Source organism: Petaurus breviceps, unplaced genomic scaffold, assembly GCF_028583685.1.
Source record: "Petaurus breviceps papuanus isolate PSGF00001 unplaced genomic scaffold, PetGlider_PUasm1.0 90383, whole genome shotgun sequence".
NCBI classification, from domain to species: Eukaryota; Metazoa; Chordata; class Mammalia; order Diprotodontia; family Petauridae; genus Petaurus; species Petaurus breviceps.
Window position 1 is genome coordinate 1,947,340 of NW_027187234.1, and position 24,682 is coordinate 1,972,021.

General features: G+C 39.6%; 1 protein-coding gene across 1 annotated transcript; it reads right to left on the reverse strand.

The window, feature by feature from the left end:
* Positions 1–434: 434 nt before the first annotated feature.
* LOC138177299 (late lactation protein B-like) lies at positions 435–13,693 on the reverse strand. The gene is made up of 7 exons (XM_069108407.1): positions 13,610–13,693; positions 12,916–13,043; positions 12,121–12,191; positions 10,646–10,756; positions 9,857–9,958; positions 5,363–5,412; positions 435–491 (listed from the first exon to the last, which is right to left on the reverse strand). The coding sequence occupies exons 1-7, from the start codon at positions 13,691–13,693 to the stop codon at positions 435–437; spliced, it is 603 nt and encodes a 200-aa protein (XP_068964508.1).
* Positions 13,694–24,682: the final 10,989 nt, after the last annotated feature.

Consider the following 24,682-nt stretch of genomic DNA (forward strand, 5'->3'; position numbering starts at 1 on the left):
CTTTCATCTTTATCTTCTTTTAGAATAAAAATTCAGAATTGTCATCCCATTGTTCTTTGGTTATCATAATGGCTTCGAAATACATCAGACTCTTTTTATTTCTAGTTTTTCTCTTAAGAAAGGGTAACAAAATAATTTGTTACCCTTGCTTTCCTTAGAAGTTGTCTTTATATACCTTTCTTGGACTTCTGTTGTCTGAGGTATTTGCAAAGCAAATAGCCACTTCTGTTTAAAAATAACAAATGTATTCTTAAATATCATCTCAATATGCAAAACTGATCAATAAAAACCACAGAGCTGATAAGAAAAAGGAGTACAGGCCACAACACTCAAAAACTTCATCACTGTCACATAAAAAAAAAGATAAAAACCTAACAAAAATGGTAGCACATATTTATACTTGTTAAAATATTAAGAAATGCATAAATATCACATTAAGTAGTAACAGGATCCTCAAACTCAGGCTGTTGCTCAGCCTGGACCCCAGGTTTCTACAGGACCAAAGATGGCAAAATAGTATGGCCAAAGGGTAAACTTAATGGGCCTCAACTCCAAGGTTTGGACTTTGACCAATGTGGAATGTGGGTGAGGCGATAAGAGCAGACCAGCCCTCCTCTACCCACAGCTCTTACTACACCAGAAAATTTACAATAAATATGGTACTTTACCTTGAAAAACATCCAAACTTAGCTTGTTTGGGCATCAGCAGGGCTGCAGCTTGGGAGTTACTGTGAAATGATAGTTTCTATATTGCCTTTCTGTTTTTCTCAGGAAAAAATAGCATATGTATATAATGCAAATGCAAACTTCAATTTATGATAAAATCACCCCCAAATCTATTAGCCATATTGAAATAAATATGCATTTTCCACACAAGCATTATATCAGACCCAAATTTCTTGAGGGCTATTACTTTTGTAGAAATGCTTCAAATGCATCTTTTTTTATTGAATATCCACCTTTTTTCATTGATGATATGACTAGGATTGCAGAGTGTGTCACCTCGGATTGCATTTTGAGCTTCTTGGCTCCTTGCAATACACTATTCCATTCTGTTATGTGATTTCCTTTTGGGTATTATTCTAGGACCATATCTGGAGACATAAACAAAAAAAGATTACACACCCTCTTGCTTATCTGCCCTGTAATCTTTGCAGGTAACTGTATAGGACAGGGAAATATACCTCAAGGGACCCCAAAAGGTCCTCCATAACACACCCTCCTGCTTGTCTGCCCTGTAACTTTTAAGGTAATAATATAGGTGAGGGGAACATTTCATTAGCAAAACCAAGAGACTTCTGAAAGTTCTCTACACACTACCATAGAGCATAACTCATATAAGGGCAGAGCTGTGTTGAGAAGCATAAAGACATGGGTCCATTCTGCAGAAAGAGGGTGCTCCAGGGAAAAGGAGTGTTGCTGCTGGAAAAAGAGTATACCCCAAAGTGTTCTTCTGAGAGGGAATTCCTTATACTATCATTTTGGATACCCTCCCTTGATAAGGCCTAATTGTATATGAGAGGTCAGAGTAAAATATTTGTGGGGAATGGTTGTTATCAGGAAGACAAACAAGGTGGTGGTAGATAAAATATCATGTGGGGACCCAGTTGTATTAACCTTCAAAATGCATTATTGTCAGTATTATTCCACAAGTATATCCTATAAACTACACACCCCTAAGGGAGACTGTTTGACTATTATGTTGTCTTGGAGCTTTCAGCTTTTTTTGTTCTTTTGTTTTATGGAGTCAAACTATGGATTCTTTTGATTACTATTTGATTTTTTTGTCTTCAGCTCTTCTGAACAGATTTCTTGTATTATTTCCAGCATTCTGGTGTTCAAGTTTTTTACTTGTCTTCTAAGCAACCTATGACCTTTAGATTGTCTCTACACAATCTGTCTTTGAGATCAGTTTTACTTGTGTAGCGATTATGTGCCCTTTGAATATTATTGCTTTTTTTTATTCTCTTCTTCTATATTGTCATTCATTTTCATGGATTTGTCTTCCCAATCTCTTGTTCTCACTTTGATTTCTTAAAAGAAACTCATCACTAGATTTTTCTATCCTGCCAATTATCTGCTCTGCAGGTCATGGATTCTACTCTTACTCTTATTTCTCTTTTAAACCACCCAGGACCATTTTGCTTTGGTTCTGTACTTTCTTGGGAATCCACAGACTCCTCTGCTCCATAGGATGTTGATTCACTTTCCTTTGTTTGGGAATACTTTTCCTTTGGTGTGTAGGTTTATTTTGATTATCTGGAGGCCTTATTCCCTCCTATTATTAATATCTGATCTGGTGTTTTTAGTTAATTGTATTCAGAGTCTTTAACTGCGTTTTTTGTTCCACCTGAGATCTTTGGTCATTTCAGTCCCTAAAGTTCACTTACTTTTTTCTGATGGTGGATTCTTTTCCTCAATCTGGGTCTCAAAGTTCTCTCACCCACCTCCCTTATTGGGGAATTCACTTCTCACCAGCCTCAATCCCCTTCCGCAAGTTATTTCTGGGAATGGAAAACTGATCCCAACTTGATACCCGGATACTCTATGCTTCAGGCCTAGCACAGCCTCATCCTCCCCATGCACCCCCATCCACACACATACACACTGGTGCCCTGCCCCAACTACCTCTGTTCTTTTGGTCTCTCGCTGAGAGCTTGTACAGAAATGGTTCTCCTTTTCCTATACCTCTCCTTCCTCCCAACCTAAGGTTTGGAGGCTAGAGTTGAATTCTATTTGTTCCTGGGAATGGTGGCATGAGGGCAGCAGTATGTGGTGCCAGAGATTTAAGCAAGAGCAGGAAAATTGTTCAATTAATCCCAGAGCAAAAGCCTGTTGTGTGGTCCAGTAGGGGAGGAAGAAGAAGCCTGGTAGGAATTAGAGATCAGGCCATTATTAAGACTACTTAGGTACTTGGCACACAGAAACACCTGCAATTACTTTACCTAGTATTCATAATTCTTATCTGGGAGGGTTTGAGAGTTCATGAGAAACACAGAAAAGATGCAGCCTGCTGTTTCTTGGTCACATGACCTTGACATTCAAGGATTTTGTAAAGGACATGTCTATTCGAACATAAGGTCTACCTCACTTCTGAAGTTCCATCCAATTCTAAGATTCTGCAATCCTGTGATAATGTATTATCCAAGACTGAGTTCCAAACCCTTTCGCCTGATACCCACTATCTGGAACCAACAGGCATTTTCTATTTTCTTTCTTATTATTCTTCTACATGTATCCAATATACCACTATATAGGCCCTTTTCTCTGGCTACTGAGATTCAAATGACTCCTGATTGCCCTCTGAATATATCTGGTATGTTGCCACTTTCAAACTTTTGCTGAATGTATAACTCTTTCCTTTAACTTTCTACCCACCTAACTTTTCCCTTCCCTTTAAGAACCATTTCTAGTCTCATCCTAGTACAGATTTCTCTTGAGAGGAAGCATCGTTTCCTTCTTTGTGTTTGTGTCCCCAGCACCTAGCACAGTGCCAACCAAATAGGAAGTGTTTAATAAAGTATTGTTTATTGTTTGATTGACGCCCCTACCAAATCCCAGTGATCACTTCTGCTCAGGGCTCCAGTGACCACTTGCTGGATATACAGCTTCCTTTGACATTTGGCATTTGCTTTAGTCTCCTTGCTTGTAAGGCTATGATCCTGTAGAAAGTGAATACCAGGTCAAGCCTGAGTTCATAATAGAATGTCTAGAAGTGTCAATGGAATTGCAATGAACTTTATCATTCTGAAACAAACAGAACTGAATATGATTTGTATGCCCAAGGGTTTTATAGGGATCAAACAGAAAACTTTATTTTGGAGAGTCTCCTAAAAGTTTGTTTTCCTTTCCAATTTATTCTCTTTTTAATTCCTCCAAACTCCCCAGTACCATCATACAAGGGATGATTCTTTGGAAGGCTCTCAATTTGTAAAAATCATTTTGATGGGGGAAGACGGGAGGGTGATTTTGGTTGTGGTTGTTAGTGTTACTGGTAGCTGTGGTAGTTGGCAGTGTTCCTGGTTGCTGCAGCTTTTGTCATTGTTGTCTTTGTTGTCATCATTCCTTTCAGTCATGTACAACTCTTCGTGATTCCATTTGGAGTTTTCTTGGCAAAGATACTAGAGCAGTTTGCCATTTCCTTCTCCAGCTCATTTTACAGAATAGCAAACTGAGGCAAACAGGGTTAAGTGATTTGCCTAGGGTCACACAGGTGATAAGTGTCTGAGGCTGGATTTGGACTCAGGAAGGTGAGTCTTCCTGATGCTAAACCTGGAACTCTATCCACTGAGTCACCTAGCTACCCCCAGTGGTATATAATAGGCACCAAATGGAGGGAAAACCCAAATCTAAGAGATCACACACAGGTCATCTGAAGCATTAAAGATTACTCAATGTTATTTAGAAGCCATCTTGCACTGATAATTCATTTTAAATTTATAATAAACTTAGAACTCAAAGTCTTTTCCAAGAAATTATTTTATTTGTTTGACTTGGACCTCCACTGTTTCATGATCTGCCTCATCTATTAAGACTGATCACAGGAATGTTCCTCAAATATGCTGCCTGTGTTTTAACCTTTATTTTTGTTGATCTACCTTCTTGCAATTTCATCAACCATCTCCTCTATCAAACCAGTAGGAGAGGGCAGTAGAAGAGGTCCTCATACCAGGATTCAATGAGATGTAATTGAGCCAAGGAGCAGACATAGAGAAGTCAAGGAGGGAAAGAAGGGCTTTTATAGAGCTGGGAAGGTCAGTTTCAGAGTTTGCCAGGTTAAAGGAAAGAAACTCAAGCTAGAAAATGGGAGAATTAGGAATGAGGAGCCAAGTCAAAATGCCTGTTCAACAAGAGATAAGGAACCCATGAGGTCCAGACATGTTATGGCCAAAGGCAATATTGGAATAATTGCGTGGCTTCTAAAGGAGAAACACCATTCCATTGTGCTGGTCTCCTGCCTTTCTGGTGAAGGGAGAAGGTGCTATTTCATCACTTCAGGTCTCATAGCTAGTCTTGAACCTCCCACAAGAACAGAATACTCCATCATAAACAAGCCTCCTTCCTTGCCTTTAAGTAAAGAGGAAAATATATCATTCCATCGCACTACTTTCTTTCCTTCCAAACAGTGCCAATCCACTGCACTGCTCTTCAGCCTCCACAGGGAAGAAGAGAAACTCCATTCCATCACACCAGGTTTCTTGCCTGGTCAACAGCCTTTTGTAGAAAGAAGAGTAATGTCATTGTATAGTCCCATTTTCCTGCCTTTTTGGTGAGGGGAAAGGGATTCATTCTATCACACCACATCTCCTTCCTGGTTTCCAGTCTCCTAGGGGAAGAGGAAAAACACCAGCCTGTCACTCACCAGTTTCCCACCACTGGGGTAATCACCAGCAGGTGATTTCCTGTCTCTTGCTAAAAGAGGAAAAAGCACCAGATGAGGGGAAGGTTTTAGGGCACCTGGGAAGGCTTGTATGACATGATGCAGGGATGTGGGCAGATTCAGAAGAACAATTAATACAAGAAGAACAACATTTTAAAGACAATATTACAATGGCAGAATCACTGGCCCTTTTGGTTATACCCCCTGGCTCACTGATTCACATGGGGGAGTTGAAATAATCCTTGCTTCCCAATGCTGTTTCAAGGCTCTCCCTCTGCCTCTATCATGTAGTAACATCTCTTCCTCTGAGATTCACTCAATTCATACTTCCCACTAAATCAACTTGTTGTTAATTATTATCTACTAGCCAAGATACTCTCCTCAATAAGTTCAGTGCCAGGCCACAATCTTTTTCTCTTCCTCAACTTCTGCCTTTGTACTATGGAACTTCAATATATATAGATATAGATATATAATTGATATATATGATTGATATATATTGATGTATATATATATATATTGATATATAGAGAGATCTGTATATATATTGATATATATTGATATTCCCTGAAACAGACCTGCACAACTTGGGAGTAGGTAGGGGCCAAAATTAAAACAGGCTAAACTTCTTCCAGCTGCAAATAGGTTTTTAGTGGCTCACTTTTCAAGTAAAGGTAACCAAAGACAGCCTGATGATGGTTGGTTGTCATGGGTCACGTGAAAAACAGAAGAGAGTGCGCAGTGGTGGCAGTCAGAAATCCTTAGGTAGGTTGTAAACAGCCTATGGGCCCTATGTTGTATGGGCCTGCCCTCAAACAACTTAATCTCACAGTCCCTCAAATTTATTCATTATACATAAACAGCTCCTCTATTCCTCCACAGTCACAAACAAAGAAGGCCACACCCTTAAACTTGCCATCACCTACAAATACTCTACTTCCAGGATCATGTGTTCTTAAATCTCCTTATCAGAGCATAAGCTTTCGTTATTTCATCTGTGCCTTAACAACTCTAATGCTATTCTTCATCTTTACCAAGACCTCCAATCCCTCTACCCATCCATTCTTTCTCAGGCTAGCACCCTTGCATCACCTACATTCTGCTCCCTTTCTCATTTTCATTCCATGATGAACCATTACAATCCCACACTGTCCACATCTTTTCAGTTCCTTGCCCCTTTAGGATGCTATCTATCTGTCCCTAACAAGCCTCCACATTTAATAACTCCCACAATCTGTTGCCTTCATTCCTATAAATGTGTGTTACTGAAAAAAGTTGGAGAAAAGCATGAATCTGTGCTGACTGGGTCCATTACAAATATATATTACATATCCTCAATTGGTTCCTTGCTACAGCAAGAGAGCATTTTACACCACCCTAATTAACTCACTAATCCACTACCCACAATGCTTCTAGTTTCTTCCAAACCTTTCCATCTCACTTTAGACCTTCCTTGGTGCCACTTTACCACACATTGTCAGCTGAAAACTTGCCTTATATTTTACTGAAAAAGTTGAAACTATTCACCTCTTCTCCCTCCTCAGCTCACATATGCCTTCTGCCATGATTTCCTCCTTTATTCCTCTTTCATATCAAGGTGACCTTTGTTTTTGCTGAGGAAAATCTCTCAACATTCAAGAGTGATCATATTCCATCCCATCTCCCTCAGCAGATTGTCCCTCTCTATCATCCACAATCACTCACATCATTCTCTTTCCTACTGTCTGCTCCCCTGGTGCCTACAAATATGCCAGTTTCCCTCTTACACACACAAACACACACACACACACACACACACACGAGAAAAAACCTTTTACTCAGTCCATTCATACCCATAGGTAATATCCCATATCTAACCTTTCATTTTGACTCAAATTCCAAAAAAATATATCTACAATAGATGCCTCCACTTTCTTTCCTCTAAAGTCTGGCTTCCAACCTCATTATTCAATTAAATTGCTCTTTCCATAGGTATTAATTCTTCTTCTTGATACTCTTTTCTCTCTAGGTTTTCATGACATTACTCTCCCCCTCCCCACCTTCTAAACTTCCCAGTTTCTATCAAGGGCAGTACAATTCTCCCCATCACTCAGGCTCATAAGCCTGGATAGAGATAATCCAATCCATGGGAGTTAAATAGAAACAATATAGAGGTAAAAAAAAAAAAAATAGATAACGCAGCCTTAAGGGATACTCAAGTTAAGTGGCATGACATGGATGAAGATTCATCAAATAAATCTGAAAAGGAACAGTTGAATAGGTAGGAAGAGAACTAGGAGAAAATGGAGATCAATAGTTTCAAAAGCTCTGTAGAGAGTTCTAGAAGAATAAGGGAAAAGACCATAAGAAAGTGGAGGCTGTAAGTGAACACTTGTATTTTGTATTGTATTTGTATTTTGTATTTCGTACAAAATTGATCTGACTCAGAGAAAAGCAAGACTTTCTTTGATAGGAAGAGTTACTAGCAAAGAGGAAAACAAGCAATTTTTACACTCAGAATGAGCAATACAACAAATTCCTGGGGGGAAAGCAAATGAAATTCAAAATAAAGTTTAATTGAGAATGAGAAGATGTTCCATGGAGGAGGCAGTCAGATAGAAATTTTAGGGAACTATTAGTAACTCTCCTAGGAAGGGATGAAGGAGACAAAGAAGTAGGGAGGTAAGGAGAAAACATATCCTCCTGATTTATTATTTCAGTAGTGTATTATTTGGAATAATTATGCTTACACGACTACAGTGAAACTCAGCTGATCATACATTGCAAAGGGTTTCAAGTATTAAACATTGGAGCCATAAAACATAAAATCAGTTGCTTTCATCATTGCTATGCTTAAAATTATGAAGAGAAGGTGAATTACCCTTTCATTTTTCTGCCAGCTATTTGAGTATTGTATATTTGGAATGTTTGACTGCAGAATAGAGAAGACATAAGTTCCTTCAACCTTTGCAAATCCAAGGCCCATAGATTCACAGTCAATTCATCCTGATGTAGTTGTCACCCACTTTATTCATTATCTCAAAGAAAATTACAAAAGAGGGAGACTGAGCCAATAATTCTTGCATTATATGTTTATTTTGCATTGGAAGAAAAAATTAAAAGTTGGGGAAAGAGGTTAAGGATTAAGGGGAAAACTTTATACAGCAGCTTGGCACTAGGAACGGCTTGGCATTTAAGGATAGGACTGGAATTTCCTAGACAGCATTGATTCTGAGGTTGAAGAGAATTCTCTTCTCCTAGAAAACATCAAATAGAAAGTCAGTGATGAGTCCCTTGTATTGCACAAAGGAGCAGAAGTGATAGTTTCCAGGGAAATAGAAGAACTTTGCCCAAGGTACCATAGGTTCAGAAAAAGGCACTATTATAGGTGAGAAAGAACAGAGGATTTAGAGTCAAAGGAAATGGTTTCCTATTTGGGCTTCACTACTTCTGATGAGGTCATTTCTATGGTCTCTCTAGGTTTCATTTACAACAACTGAAAAATAAGGGGGCTAAGCTAGAAGAAAACTTCTACATCTAGAACCCTAGGACCTCAAAAATGGAGAGACCACTGCTGAGTAAGAACCTACCATGCGCAAAGCCATGGACAGAGTGATTTAAATGGTCCTGAAACCCTATGTGCAAATAAACTTTTTGTCCAACTGAATCACGTATTTGAGAGAGTAAAAGATCCCTTAGAGAAACTTGGAGGTAAAGAATAAAGGACAATTTCAACATGACTTTCAAATACATTAAATCATGATGATTATTAATATTATAAGATCCTAGACTTAAACTTGAAGAGATAATAGAAGTGATCTGATCCAACCTCACTCATTTTGCATTAGAGTAACCTGAGATCAGAGAGGTGAAGGGACTTTCTCAAGGTCACACAGGTAGTTGAAATTACTGACTCCACAATTATCACTCTTCACCCTGCTTCTCCCAAGGGAATGCAGGTCAGCCAGCTATTCTCTCCTTCCACTAAGAACTAAACAAGAGGTAGTAGTCTCAAAATGAAACACCTGACAATAGATGGAGATGCACCAAATATGCAGGTGACAAAATGCAGGAAGACAAAAGACTAAGACATCCAAAGGAGCCTGAAACCTATTTGAAATAGGTAAAACAAGGTGATTCTTCTATCATGATTTAGGTTCACCTTGTAGTTGAACTGAGCCAAGTAAATGCTTAAATCCCAGGTGAATTGTAAGAGTTGAGATTATTCTGAAAGATTTTCTAGAAGTCCTTAAAGACTACATACCTTAATCGTGTTCCGGTGTGCAAGCTTCTGCAGAAAAAACACATATGTTAGTGGATTTACCAAAATCACTTCCTACCATAAAGTTCAAACAATTATACAAGGTCTCTCAATAAATTAGTATAGAACAGCTTCTAACAAAAGAGAATAACAAGAAAAGAGGGAAAAGGGAGGTTGGGGTTCAGGAGGAAGAAGAACAGGGAGCAATAAAGTGGAGCCAATTCCATTCTTATTACCAGCTTGTCTGAGGGTTTTGATTTTTAGTTCATTAAATCCTTTAAGGCTGGCAAACTTCTTAAAGTCCTGAAAGGCTTGTGGGTTCTCTTCTACATATGGACCTGCAATGAGAGGGCAGAATGAATGGCTGTTCATTCTGATTTGATCCTTCTCTGGTGCCGGTTTCTATTATAGTCACCTCCTATAAAGTCCTTGGGTTTTACTCCTTTGGTCAGTTCAATTGCCAGCACAAAGGTAGAAGAGAGAACTGAGTGTGGGTGAGCAGTTAATCCCTCTTATCTTCTGTCAACAAATGCCCTCTACCCCACATTAAGCACTCCCCAAACCTACCTGTCTACAGAAAAACCCATCTATATCTCCAAACCATGCACTAAACAAAATATTCCTAATACCCCAACTCTCCAGAAGTGGGACAGAAGAAAGAGTTAAAGTTATGAAGACATACTTACTGTCTTCTTCCTCCTGCTGCTTTGTGCAAAGCAGCATTATGCCTTTTACAGACTCATTAAAGTGTAGTTCAGTCAGTATTGGTAGCCTGGGAATGTGATTGGTTAGCAATGCCTTGGTTGTCATCAAACATCCAGACAGAAAATTTTTGAGGGAATTCATGTAATTAATTTCTTGAGCTCTGGTTTGTATCAAAATGCCTTCCCTCCTGCTACTTCTGGAGATGCCTAATCTGGGCATGTATGAAGAGCAGGAGGAATTCAGGTGAGCAGTTTCTAATAGCAACTCCTTATCTTAACACTCTTCTCTTGGAGGGATTTACAGAATCCCATGTCACTTACCCACAAGTTTGACAATTCTTATTTGCATGCCATATAAGTTGCCTACATAGAAAAGAATCCAATAATCCCTTACAGATGTCTCTTCTATTAGCACCTGGCTGTTGCCTGCATCTGTGGAGATGGTGAGAAAATATACATTTAGCATCCCTAATCCTCTTGAAAAATCTGCTGGGAAGACACTACAGCAGGCTTTAGGACCTCAATCTATTGGGAAGGGCCCCCAACCTGGTAGACAGCAGCATCCAAGAATCATGAAAAAGAGCTGAGGAGCCCCATGATGAGGACAACAATCTTTGCATCTGATATGGCACCTTTCTAATATACTTAACATGTAATATTGTAGATTAAAGAAGCCCAGAAGTAAATAGAGGATTTTCAAGGCACCAGAAAAACCTGTTTAGCCCCTAATTTTACAAAGGCCAAGAAAGTAATTTATTTCTCCTACTTTAGATGGATAGTGTGCTGTAGTGAACAGAGAAGCAAGCTTGGAGTTCATTGGTCCTAAGTATAAGCCTCACCTCTGACATGTACTGGCAAGGTTACCATGAGCAAGTCACTTATATCCCCCATACCCTCAATCAACTCTCAAAGAATATAACTTGCAGAGCAGGTGCTGATCTGTCTTGATAGAGAGAGTTTCCTTACTGGAAGTTCTTAATACCAATGAAATCATAAGTCAGGTCCAAAGTGACAAAGAAAGCAAGAATAAATGGATGTCTGTGTTTGTGCCTTTGCCAAGAACCATGTTGAACTTTAATTTTGTCCCTCACTCAATGAAAAGCACAATGCTCTAAATACTGGAGTTGATTAATAAATGTTTTTTGAGTGAGGGAAGCACTAGCATGAAGTTAATGTCCTGGCTCTAGGAAATGACTCAAACTCAATTTTTCCTAATATATAAATGGAAAATCCATTTTAAAAAATAGTGATGCAGGTGGCTTATTTTTTTGCATATGCCCCTTCTCTACAAAATCTAATCCCAATAACCCAAGCAAGTAACTACTATAGCACCCCATCTTTGCATGTCTTCCTCTTCCCCCCAAGAAACATTCTGGAGAGTCATATTAATGTGTTAATGTACCCTATCGTGCCATACATTTTTCTAGAAGACTTATGAATCCCAAGAATAGTATTTGAGAAAATGTTTTTGCCCATTAAAGTATCTAATGGCAGGAGAGAAGTTAAAGAAGTGTTGTTGTGATTTCCCAAAGTAAATCCTAAGAATAGCTACCTAACCTACCTTTGCTACCCCAGCCCCTTGCATCCTGGTATTTAGTCAGTCACATCTGCAGATCAGCACATCAATTCAGTCCACTCCATAGAAAAACCATGCAAATTCACTAGATATTGTCAAGCCCAGCTGTCTGACTCTAAGACTAAAGGAAAGTGTCAAATCCCAACCTATGATGGGGCCTGAGAGACCAATTCTTTCGAGGCCAGGGATTCCTTTAATATGTCATGGTTGATTTACTTACCCGTGGAATATATCCCAGGCTGGTTTGTTCTCTCTAATTGCTTTTTAATCTCTTCACACCTGCCATTATAGCTAGAAAACAGAACACACGTGAATGGTTTTGCTGGAAACAAGAGGAAGAGAGGTTTATGTGTCATCAAACCCAGGAAAGGTGCCTTGATTCCTTCACTCCTGACCCGGTTCTCAATGTGGCAAGCAGAGAAGAATATTCAGAAGCAGATTAGCGTTGCAGCCTGTGGTCTGATTATTCTCACTCACAGAAAAGAACCATGTGACTAAGCATCCATCTTTTGAATACTGAACATTCTCTGGGTCAAACTATAGAGCTGAGATCACAGAACACCATGATCTCTAAGAAATCCAAACCCAAGTAACCCCAAAGGAAATGAAGAGAGATGTACAGTATGAGTAGGCTGCAGTATATAACCTAGGACATATTATGTCCTGAATTACATAGGACCAAGGAACCAAAGGGGAATGACGAAAGTTTAGAGGAGGCTTGAGGCTACGTGGAGCTAGCAGTTAGTGAATCAGAAAAAAAAAATAGTTAATGAGTACACTGTAAGTATTTCACCCACTGCTGTGAAAGAAAGCCTAAGCTTCATATACATATGTTTGTACATGTGTATATGTACATTTATACAGGTATATATGCATATGTATTACACTATACTGTGTGAGTTCAGATTAGACACACAGAGGAAATCAAGTGTTCAATCAGCTCTAGTTGTGTTCCTAGAATAGGAGAGGTAAAGATGAGGCAGGGTGATAGGACAATTACAGGCAGTCTACTTACTCAGTGGTAAATTTGACTTCCAGATCACCATCACTAAGGGGGGTGATTGTCAAGGGTGACATGTACTTAGGGTTATTCTTCTCAAGAAATTCACAATCTGTCACAATCGCCTTTACAAAGTATATACCCTAGAAGAAATTAGGAATGTAGGTAGTACTTAAAGGAGGAAAAAGGAGTAATGGGATCCAACTCTTCACAAATATCTCCTAATCATCTGGATCTTCATCCCCATTTCAAAACAAAATCCCAGCTCTGAGGCAAAAATCACGCATGACTCAGTTACCCAGGGACAACAATGGATCTGGTGACAACATACACAAAGTATGGTATTGTAGGAAGAAGTCACAAGGTTGAAATGAGCTAGCCTTGAGAACCCAAACCTATCAAGTTGTCCCAACTTTGACATGGCCTAAATGGAAGCAGACATTTGGGGAGGGGAGGGACAGCTAGGTGGCAAAGTGAATAGAGCACCAGCCCTGAGGTCAGGAGGACCTGAGTTCAAATTTGACCTCAGATACTTGACACTTACTAGCTGTGTGACCTTGGGCAAGTCACTTAACCCCAATTGCCTTGCCTTCCCCCCTCCAAAAAAAAAGAAAAATAGATCCCAGTAGGGCCTGTATTTTGAAATTACAGCCTTTTGCTAGTATACATCCCTCCTTCTAATCTACAAGATCTCCCAATGAAGTCTTACCCCAAATTGTTCAGAAGACAATAAATCCCGAGCTTGGAGGAGAGAGAACAGGCTTAGTGCTATGGTACAGAAAAGGACCTTCATCTTCACAGACTTTCACAGGTCTTTACCTTCACTCACTCACTCAATGAAGCTGGTTAGAATGTGTGTACTCTTCAACATCTCTCTCTCTCTCTCTCTCTCTCTCTCTCTCTCTCTCTCTCTATATATATATATATATATATATATATATATATATATATCCTGAAATCAATGTGGCATTGAAAACTGTTTTCTTTTTTGCACAATGTTCCAACTAAGTCTTATAACAGAGCATTGGGCGGGGGGGGGGGGAGGGTTAAGAGAGAGGTGAAATAGTATATTATTATTTTGGAAGCCCTACACCTTTCTTCATTTTGAATATTTGTTAAAATCCATCCAAATAATCAATTAGACCTTTTTTGACTTTCTACAATCTCCATGAGTTCTAATAATTGATGCATTTATTTTTGGGAAGGAGGTGGTTATCAGAATAGGAAATAGTTCAAATATTCTTTGAGCAACAAAGAGAAAATCAGTGGCTTCAATCCAACCCCACCCCATCCCACCTCCTCATTTATGCTGGCAATAAAAGTTTGTAAAGTTCTTCATATGTATTAAAGACCTCCATCTAGTTCTATCTCCATGATGTAATTACACACACACACTAAACAAAGCAAGAGTCAGAAAATCTGGATTTGAATGTCAGTTCTCTTACTCATTACACCTCAGACAAGGTTCTTATCTCAATTAGAAAGAGCTCTTAACTTCTAACACTTTCACCACAGGCTTGTAAGGTCAACAAATTAAATGTCATGATACCCATTTGACAGATAAGGAAATGGGGTCACAGAAGACCTAAATAGCTTCCCTGGCATCACAGAGTGAAAAAACTGGAGCCAAAGTCCAGGTCTTCTAGGCTTGGTCCCACCACCCTCACAATATGTCACCTAAAAATAAAATTGTCTTCTTCCTTGGAATCTTTATTATTATCTGAGTTGGGGAAACCCTCCTCAGACCTTGAATTAACCGAAGTTGTTTGGACTGATAATATTGATCACATGAAAACTGACTGTCTAGCATTTGGACTGAGTTTTGATGGTCAAAGTGAAGTTTTCTGGGACTTAAATCATGTACATCTAACTTCTTTAAAAGGAATATGTCATTTATTTGCAGGTCACTCAGCAACAACTTCACTTATGTTTTCCTAAGAAACCATTTTTTTTCTTGTAAATATAACTCTTTAACTGCTGATCAGTTACTTTATCTATTGGTAATTTTTCTGTGAGATTCCAATCAATTAATTGCCTACTATGTGACAGCCACGGGTGCTAGACATTAGCCCTTCCCTCTCTTTCTTTTCCTTTCCCTTCCCTTCCATCCTTCCTCTCCCTTTGTCCACATAGGGTATCTGACCCTTATCTGTGGGTCATGGGCCCTAAAGACTGTAATTTTGATGGCAGAAGACTAGAATGATATCTTCAGGTGTATAGACTAGCATTCTTTCCTAAAGACCACCCATAAAACCAAATTCACTTGGCTCTCATTGATTGGTTAACAACAAGTTCCAGAATAAGTCCCATTTAATGATCTTTATTTGGGCCTTGAAGGCTTAGAGTGAATGTGAATAGTAATTGTTTCTGTTTTGGCCAGAAACCCTGAGGGTCTTCCCCTCCCAGTTTGATTTTTTTTCTATTAGGTCAAATAGTTCATTCCTTGGCTCATTACTTACCTAACCTTAATCACTGAAAGGGCTTTGCCTCAGTCAAAGTAAGACCTGTTAAAGACCTTAGCTTAAAAAGGCCAAGGTTTCCAATTGCATCCTGGGCCATCTCTAGTCTCCCTGATCTATATCTTCTCCCTGGTCCCAGATGACTCTGGAGGAGAAATAGAGGCTGGTGACTTTGCACAGCCCTCCCTCACTCAAATCCAATTCACTTGCAAGCCATGACATCACATTCCTGATGTCATGGTCCTCTTCTAGAAGGAAGGACAAACAACAAAATATCCATTAAACAAAACTATTACCATTACTGTCCTCAAAGTGCTTCCATTCAATTAAGAAAAAAAAATGTATGGGCATATAAATATATATGAAATAACTTTGAGGTAACTTAGGAGGGAGGGGAAGCAATAACAGTAAGATAAAGGCCTCATTTTTGAAGTGTAAAATCCCTAAAGATTTCAATCCAGGGGCAGCTAGGTAGTGCAATGAATAGGGCACCAACCCTGGAGTCAGGAGAACCTGAGTTCAAATCTGGCCTCAGAAACTTAATGCACTTACTAGCTGTGTGACTTTGGACAAGTCACTGTAATGGTAATATAATTTGAATTTGAAGATCCCTTTGTGCTGGCAAAGGTAGCAGGTACTTAGCACTTCGTAATTGATCAAACTTCTGTTGGGGAAACATAAGGTATGAACTCCTGTCTCCTGTTGCTGATGTAACAGGAAGAGATTGGCTGAAACAGGAAGTAGCTAATGCTGTGTATATAAGAAAAGCCCCAGAGAGGCACAGTTGGAATTTCTTGGGACCAGCATCTGGTGGCAGAGCAGCTACAGAAGAGAGAATCAAGAACTCAGCCAGAGTTCCCTGAGAACTTATGGTTGTGGAGGTTTTTCTGAACAGGAGCCCAGGAGCCAGGAGCCCAGGAATCCAGGTGACAGAGGAGCCCAGAAGACTGAGGAGGCAGAAGACTGAGGAAGCATGATCAGGATACAGGGACTTTGTCTGTGTGTGGCTTGGTTGAGCCTTGAATTCCCTGGAGCAGAAATTGTGAAGGATTTGAAATGGACTGGACCCTATGAACTCCAGTTCGGAACAGGACCTACCCAGAGAGTTGATCAAGGAACTCAGTGGTCTGCCATTGTACCCAGGTGACAGTCTGGTGAATCTAGGTAGAATCTGGGACCATGGAAGGAGATCCAGGGAATCTGAGAACTGGCCCCAAGTCAAGATGAAAAGACCTCTCCTTGGGTACTGAATAATGATAAAATTGTAGTTTACTAGTGACCTATGGGTGGAGGGTTTCTGTGTGATACTAATTGATTGCTGAATAAGTGACTGATTGAGTTAATCAAGTGTGCCCCATGAGTGGAAGACTTTGACTATTGTACTTTGAGATGATTGTTATTGATAGGTGACTGACTGAGTTAACTTAGTTGCCCCATGAGTGGAAGACTTTGACTATTGTACTTTGAGATGATTGTTCTTTGTTCTAAATATTGTGACCACTTTGGTGAAAACTATGTGGCCATTTTAATGATAAGCTGTTGTGAATACTATATTGTGATTTTCTGTGATAAGTTGTAATATTGTGAATGCTGTACCATGATTTTCTGTGGACTTTTTGCTTTGATTTGTTATGGAATAGAGAGTTTACTATGCTGTGTAATCAGAACCTTAAAAGCTATTCACAGTAGCAGTCCTCTGGAAAGCTGCCCGTGCAGGGCATTACAGTAACTTAACCCCAATTGCCTTGCCTTCCCCCTCAAAAAAGATTTCAGTCCAAAGAAATGACCCCTGCCAGCTGCTGCCTTTCTCTCTTAGTCACAAATACTGCTCCAGTACACATTTTACTGGGGTTTTGTCAGAGTTACTAGAATGTGAGGTAAACCAGCCAAATGTTGTAAACATAGGTAACTTAGATTTCAGTTACACATTTGTCAAAGTCTCATAGGTTATCCTTATGTTCAGAATGGGTTCCATGATATTTTTCAATAATCATAGAATAACGACCTCAAAAGTAGCTTATCACATTTGTAAATGACATGAAGCTTGGGAGGTTAGCTAACATGAGGAATAGATAAGGATCATAAATGATCCAAATGGCTTTGAATGATGGGCCATTAAAAAGAAAGGTATTAGATTGAAAGAGTCAGCTTCATAAGACAAGATGAGAAATTTTGTACAACAGTTTGTGTGAAAAAGATTCAGTGATTCTAGGGGCTTTCCAGTTCAAAAAGAGACAGCATTGTGACCTACCTTTAAAAACTGACACAATTCTAGTCTGTAAGAGTCATAATTTCATGAATAAGAGAGATGATATTCATGTTCTGCCATGCTCTAGTCAAAGGTCATATGGATTAGAGTGTTCAGTTCTGAATGCTACCTAACAGTGACAAGCTAGAGCATATCCAGAAGAAAATTGCCAAGATGGTGAAGAGACACAAAATCATGACATACAAGGATCCCTTAAAAGAACTGTCATGTTTAGCCTGAAGAAGAGACTTAGGAGAATATGAGAGTATTTTTCATGTATTTGAAGAGATGTGGTATAGTAGAGGAATTAGATAAGTTGTACTTACTTGTCCACAGAAGATTAAGTTTGTAATAATGGGTGTTTCAGGGAAGCAGATTTTGACTGGATTTGAGGAAAAACTTTCTAACAACACTAATCAACCAAAAGTGAAATGAGGTGCCTGAGGAGAACTGTTATTTGTCTATGTGTCTTAAATACAAAACACTTAAATGAGAAATTCAATGAAAAGAGTTATCCCATTCAACCACTTCTCATCTTAACCTAGATTTCTTCATTTTGTGGTTGTGGTGGTTAGTGGCAATGGTTGTTGCTGCTGTTGTTGCCATTGTTGATGTTGTTGTTGATTATATTGTTGTTGTCATTCAGTCTTTTCAGTTATGTCCAATTCTTCATGATCCCATTTGGAATTTTCTTGGCAAAGATACTGGAGTGGTTTGCCATTGCTTTCTTCAGCTCATTTTACAGAAAAAGATAATAAGGTAAACAGGGTTAAGTGACTTGCCCAGGGTCACACAGCTAATAAGTGTCTAAGACTGGATTTGAGCTCAGGAAAATGAGTCTTCTTGATTCTAGACCTGGCACTGTATCCACTAGACTACCTAGCTACCCTCAAAGGTTTGTAATAGGTACCAAGTGTTGGGAAAACCCAAATCACACAAAGATCATCTGAAGTGTTAAAGATTACTCAATGTTCTTAGTAGCTATCTTTCATTGATAATTCATTTTAAATTTGTCAACTAAAAACCCTTAATCTTTTCCAAGAAATTAATTTATTTGCTATACTTGTACCTCCACTGCTTCCAATATGATCTTCCTTATCTATCCAGATTGACCATAGAAATGTTCCTCAAGTATATCGCCTGTATTTTAACCTTTACTCTTGTTGATCTGCCTTCTTGCAGTGCCATTACTCATTTTCCCTATCAGGATTTCAATGAGACAGAAAGAACCTAGGTAGATACTTTTGTTAGTTGAGCCAATGAGCAGACAGAGAGAAGTCAGGGGAAAAAAAGGAGTGAGGGGTTATTAACAGAGGAGGGAGGAGGAGCCAAGATGGCGGCATAGAAGCAGGAAGACTCCCTGCCCTCCCCCCATAACCACCTCATATACCTATAAAAAATTACTCTAAGCAAACTTTAGGGCTACAGAACCTGCAAAGTGACAGACAGAAACAAACCTCCAACTGAAGACAACCCAGCAGACCGGCAGGAAGGGTCCATTGTAGCACAGTGGGAGCAGAGCCCGGCCCCATGTGAGTCCCAGGTTTTAGCCTCAGGGCCGCCAGACCAGCCCTGGCTGGAGGGCCTTCAGGAGAGTGGATCACTAGCAGCTGTGGTGGTTTCCAGAATTATCAACCCATAAATGCCAAAGACAAAGTGAAAGGTCAGTGAACTTTGGGAACAAGGGTTCTAGCAGTACTGTCCAGCCTCTGCCCCCTGGAGGGAGAAGTGGCTGAGGAGCGATGGCTGCTGTCACGTGGCTTACTTCAGAGATCCTGGACTGCAGATTGTACGGGGACCAAGCAACAAGTTTGAGGGATAATTGCTCTTGATTTAACCTGTTTGGATCTGGATTGCTGTCTAAGGTGGAGGTCCTGGGGTGGGTGACCAGGTGCCAGAGCCAGTGAAGACTTCAGAGAGGGCAGCCAACTAATAGCTCTGGCATCTGCAAAAATCCCAGCAATTTGGGACAAAGCTCTCATCTCTGGAAGCAGAGTTCTACTGTGGCAAAAAGCTCAAAAGTCAAGTAATTGAGTGGCAACATGAGCAAGCAAAGGAAGCACAGCAATCCAACTTTGGACTCCTTTTTGGGGGACAAAAAGGATCAAAACATGGAACAGAAGGAAGAAAAAAAGTCAGAACTTCTGCACCAAAAGCTTCCAAGAAAAATATGAACTGGGAGTGACTAGGTGGCACAGTAAGTAAAGCACCGGCCCCAGAGTCAGGAGGACCTGAGTTCTGATCTGGCCTGAGACACTTAACACAAAAAAAAACTGGCCGTGTAACCTTGGGCAAGTTACTTAACCCCAACTGCCCTCCAAAAGGCAAAAAATAAAAAATGAACTGGTTACAGGCCATAGAGGAGTAAGCTTAAGAAGGATTTTGAAAAACAAATAAGTGAAGAGGAGGAAAAATTGGGAAGAGAAATGAGAATGATGCAAGAAAATCATGAAAAGAGAGTCAACAACCTGACTGAAGAAAATAACACCTTAAAAAAATAGACTAATTCAAATGGCAAAAGAGGCTCCAAAAGCCAATGAGAAGAAGAAAGCCTTAAAAAGTCAAATGTGCCAGATGGAAAAAGAATCTCAAAAGCTCACTGAAGAGAATCATTCCTTCAGAATTAGATTGGAGCAAATGGAAGCTAGCGACTTTATGAGAAATCAAGATACTATTAAACAGATCCAAACAAATGAAAAAATAGAAGGCAATGTGAAAATATCTCATTGGAAAAACCACTGACCTGGAAAATAGATCCAGCAGAGATAATTTAAAAATTATTGGACTACCTGAAAGCCATGATCAAAAAACGAACCTAGAAATCATCCTTCAAGAAATTCTCAAGGAAAATTGCCCTGATATTTTAGAACCAGAGGGCAAAATAGAGGTTGAAAGAATCCATTGATCACCTCTTGAAAAAGATCCCAAAAAGAAAACTCCTAGGAATATTATAGCCAGGTTCCAGAATTCCCATATCAGGAGAAATTATTACAAGCAGCCAGGAAGAAACAGTTTGAATACTGCGGAAACACAGTCAGGATACCACAAGATCTGGCAGTTTCTACATTGAGGGATCGAAGGGCTTGGAATATGATATTCCAGAGGTCAAAGGAGCTAGGATTAAAACCAAGCATCACGGGTGGCTAGGTGGCACAGTGAGTAAAGCGCCGGCCCCAGAGTCAGGAGGACCCAAGTTTGGTTCCGGCCTCAGACATTTAACACCCACACAAAAAAACTAGCCATGTAACCTTGGGTAAGTTACTTAACCCCAATTGCCCTCCAAAAGTCAAAAAAAGAAAAACAAAAACCCAAGAATCACCTACCCAGCAAAACTGAGTATCTTGTTTCAGTGGAAAATATGGTCATTCAATGAAATAGAGGACTTTCAAGAATTCTTGATGAAAAAAACCAGAGTTGGATAGAAAATTTGACATTCAGATACAAGAAGCAAGAGAAGGATGAGAAAGCAAAGAGGGAAAAGAAATCATAAGAAACTTATCAAAGTCGAACTATTTACATTCCTACATGGAAAAATGATCATTGTAATTTATGAAACTTTCCTCAGTATGAGAATAGTTGAAGAGAATATAAATGTGTGTATACACACACACACACACACACACATATATATGTCTATATAGGAGGGTATATGGACATATGAATATATATGTGAGTGTGTGTGTGTGTGTGTGTGTGTGTACAGGAATACATAGACAGAGGGCACAGGACCAGTTGAATAGGAAGGGATAGTACTTAAAAGGTGAAATTGAGAGGTGAGAGAGGAATATAATGAGAGGAAATGGGGAGAGACAGAATGGGGTAAATTATCCCATATAGAAGAGGCAAGGGAAAACTGTTACAATGGAGGGGAAGAACAGGAAGGCAAAAGGGAATGGGTCAACTTTACTCTCGTTGAATTTGGCTTAGGAAGGGAATGACATATATACTAAATTGGGTATTTTGCCCTACAGGAGAGTAGGGGGGAAGGGAATGAGAGGGATGATGATGGGGGGGGGGGGCAATAACAGTAAGATAAAGGCCTCATTTTTAGGGTCAAAGTAGAGAATAGAACAAGGGGGGGGGGGGGGTGGGATAGGATGGAATATAGTCAATCTTTCACAGTATATCCCCTATGGAAATGTTTTGCATAGCTACACATGTACAACCTATATTGAATTGCTTATCTTCTCAGTAAGAGTGGGTGATGAGGGAGGAAGAGAAAGAATCCGGAATTCAAAGTTTTAAAATCAAATGCTTAAATATATATTATGGTTATTATTATTTTACATGCAACTGGGAAATAAGATATACAGGCACTGGAGTATAGAGATCCATCTTGCCCTACTAGAAAGTTGGTGGGGGGATAGGGGAGGACATAGGAGAGAGCATTTTGGGGGAGGGGGTATACAGTGGGATCGCTGTTTTGGGGTGGTGGGTAGGGGAAAGATAGGGAGAAAATTTGTAACTCAAAATCTTGTAGAAATGAATGATGTAAACTAAAAATAAACATAAAATTTAATTTAAAAAATAGAGGAGAAAAGGTCAGTTTCAGAGTTTGTTAGCTTAAAGGAGAAAAAAAAAAGTCAAGCTAGAAAATGGGAGAACTAGGAATTAGGAACCCAGTCAAAATATCTGTTCAACAAGGGGTAAGAAACCCATGAGGTCCAGACATGCTATAACCAAAGGCAATATTGGAATAATTGTATGGCCATTAAAGAAGAAATACCATTCCATTATGCTAGTCTCTGGTCTTTCTGGTGAAGGGAAAAGTTGTTATTCCATCACTTCAGGTCTCATGACTAGACTCCAGCCTCCCACCAAAAGAGGAGGAAGGATATTTCATCATAAACAAGTCTCCTTCCTTGCCTTTGAGGAAAGAGGAGAAGAAATCATTCCTGATGAAGGGAAAAGGTGCCAATCCATTGAACTGGTCTTCAGCCTCCATTGGGAAGAAGAGAAACTCCATTCCATCACACCAGGTTTCTTGCCTGGTCAACAGCCTTTTGCAAAAAGAAGAGGAATGTCATTGTATAGTCCCATTTTCCTGCCTTTTGTGGTGGAGGGGGGAGACGGATTCTTTCTATCAAAAACACATCTCTTTCTTGGTTTCCAGCCTCCTAGGGGAAGAGGAAAAATACCATCCTATCACTGATCATTTTCCCAGCTTTGCAGTAAGAAGAGGACCACATTCCATCAGGTGATCCATCAGGTGCCTCCTGCTAGAAGAAAAACACCCTTCCATACCATATAAAGTTGAAAGTTTTAGTGAACCTGGGAAATCTTGTACGAAACTATGCAGGAATGTGAGCAGATTGAGGAGAACAATTTGTACGATAAAAACCACATTTTAAAAACAATGTTACAAGGGCAGCACCATTTACACTTTTGCTCGTACCCCGACTCACTAATTCAGGTGGGGGAGTTGAAATAATCCTTGCTCCTCAATGATTTTCAAGGCTCTCACTCTACCACTATTGTGTAGTAACCTTTCTTCCTTTGGGGTTCACTCAATCCATATTTCCCACTAAATCAATCTTTTGTTAGTTATTATCTACTAATGTCCAAGATATTCTCCTGAAGACACTCTCCTCAATGAGTTCAGTGCCTCAGCCACAATCTTTCTCCTCCTCAACTCCAACCTTTGCACTAGGGGACTTCAATGTACATGTTGATATTCCCTGAAACAACCTAATCTCTCAGTCCTTCAACTTAATTCATATACTCTTCCATCCTATCATGGCCATACACAAAGTTGGCCATATTCTTAATCATCATCACCTGCAAATGCTCTCCTTCTACATTCCTGAATGCTTAAATCCCCTTATCTGAGTATGATCTGTTGTTATTCCACCTCTGTCCTAAAAATCCCTCTCACTGTTCTTCATCTTTACCAAGACCTCCAATCCCTCTAACCTTTGGTTCTTTCCCAGGCCATCATCACCTTTTCATCACTTACATTCTCCTCCCTTCCTCATTTTTATTCCTTGGTGAACCATTCCAATTCCACGCTGTCTTCATCTCTTCAGTCCCTTGCTCCTTTAGGATTTTGACTAATTTATCCTGACAAGACTCAGTTTATAATAACCCCCACAATCTGTTGCCTTCATTCCTATATATGTGTTACTGAAAAAAAAGGTGGAGAAAAATATGAAACTGTGCTTACTGGGTCTATTACAAATATATGTTACATATCCTCAATTGGGCCCTTACAAAGGCAAGCAATCCTTTTACACCTCTCTAATTAACTCACTAATCCACTCCCCACAATGCTTCTTGCTTCTTCCAAACCTTTCCATCTCCCTTCAGACCTTCCTTGGTCCCACCTTATCCCACATTCTCAACTGAAAATTTTGCCTTATATTTTATATAAACTTGAGGCTATCCACCAAGCACTACCTCTTCTCTCTCCTCATCATAAATATGCCTTCTTCCATGATTTCCTCCTTCTTTCCTTTTTCACATGAAGAGGTATGCTTTCTTCTTGCCAAGAAAAATCTCTCTACATGCATGAGTGATTCCATCCCATCCTATTTCCTTCAGCAGATTACCCTTCTCTGTCATCCGTAATCTTTCACAACATTCTCTCTGTGTACTACTATCTGCTTCACTGCTGCCCACAAATATATCCATTTCCTTTATCCACCAAAAAATTGTAACATTATCCATCCATCCCCATAGCTATCATCCCATATCTCTCCTTCCTTTTATGACTCAAACCCTTGAAAAATATATCTGCAATAGGTGCCTCCACTTTCTTTCCTCTTCATCTCCTCTTAATACTCTCCAGTCTTGCTTATTTAATTAAAATTGCTCTCTCTAAAGATATTCATTCTTCTCCTTGATACTCTTGTCTCTAGGGTTTTGTAACACTAGTCTCCTCCTCCCTGCCTTCAAAACTTCCCAATTTCTATCAAGGGCACAACAATTCTCCAAGTCACCCAGGCTCATGACCCTGGATAAAGATACAACACATAGGAGCTAATGATATCACCAGTAGCAGCAATATAAAGGTAAAAAAGAAAATGGACTAGGAAAGTCTTTAGGGATATTCAGGGTAAGTGGCATGAAATGGATG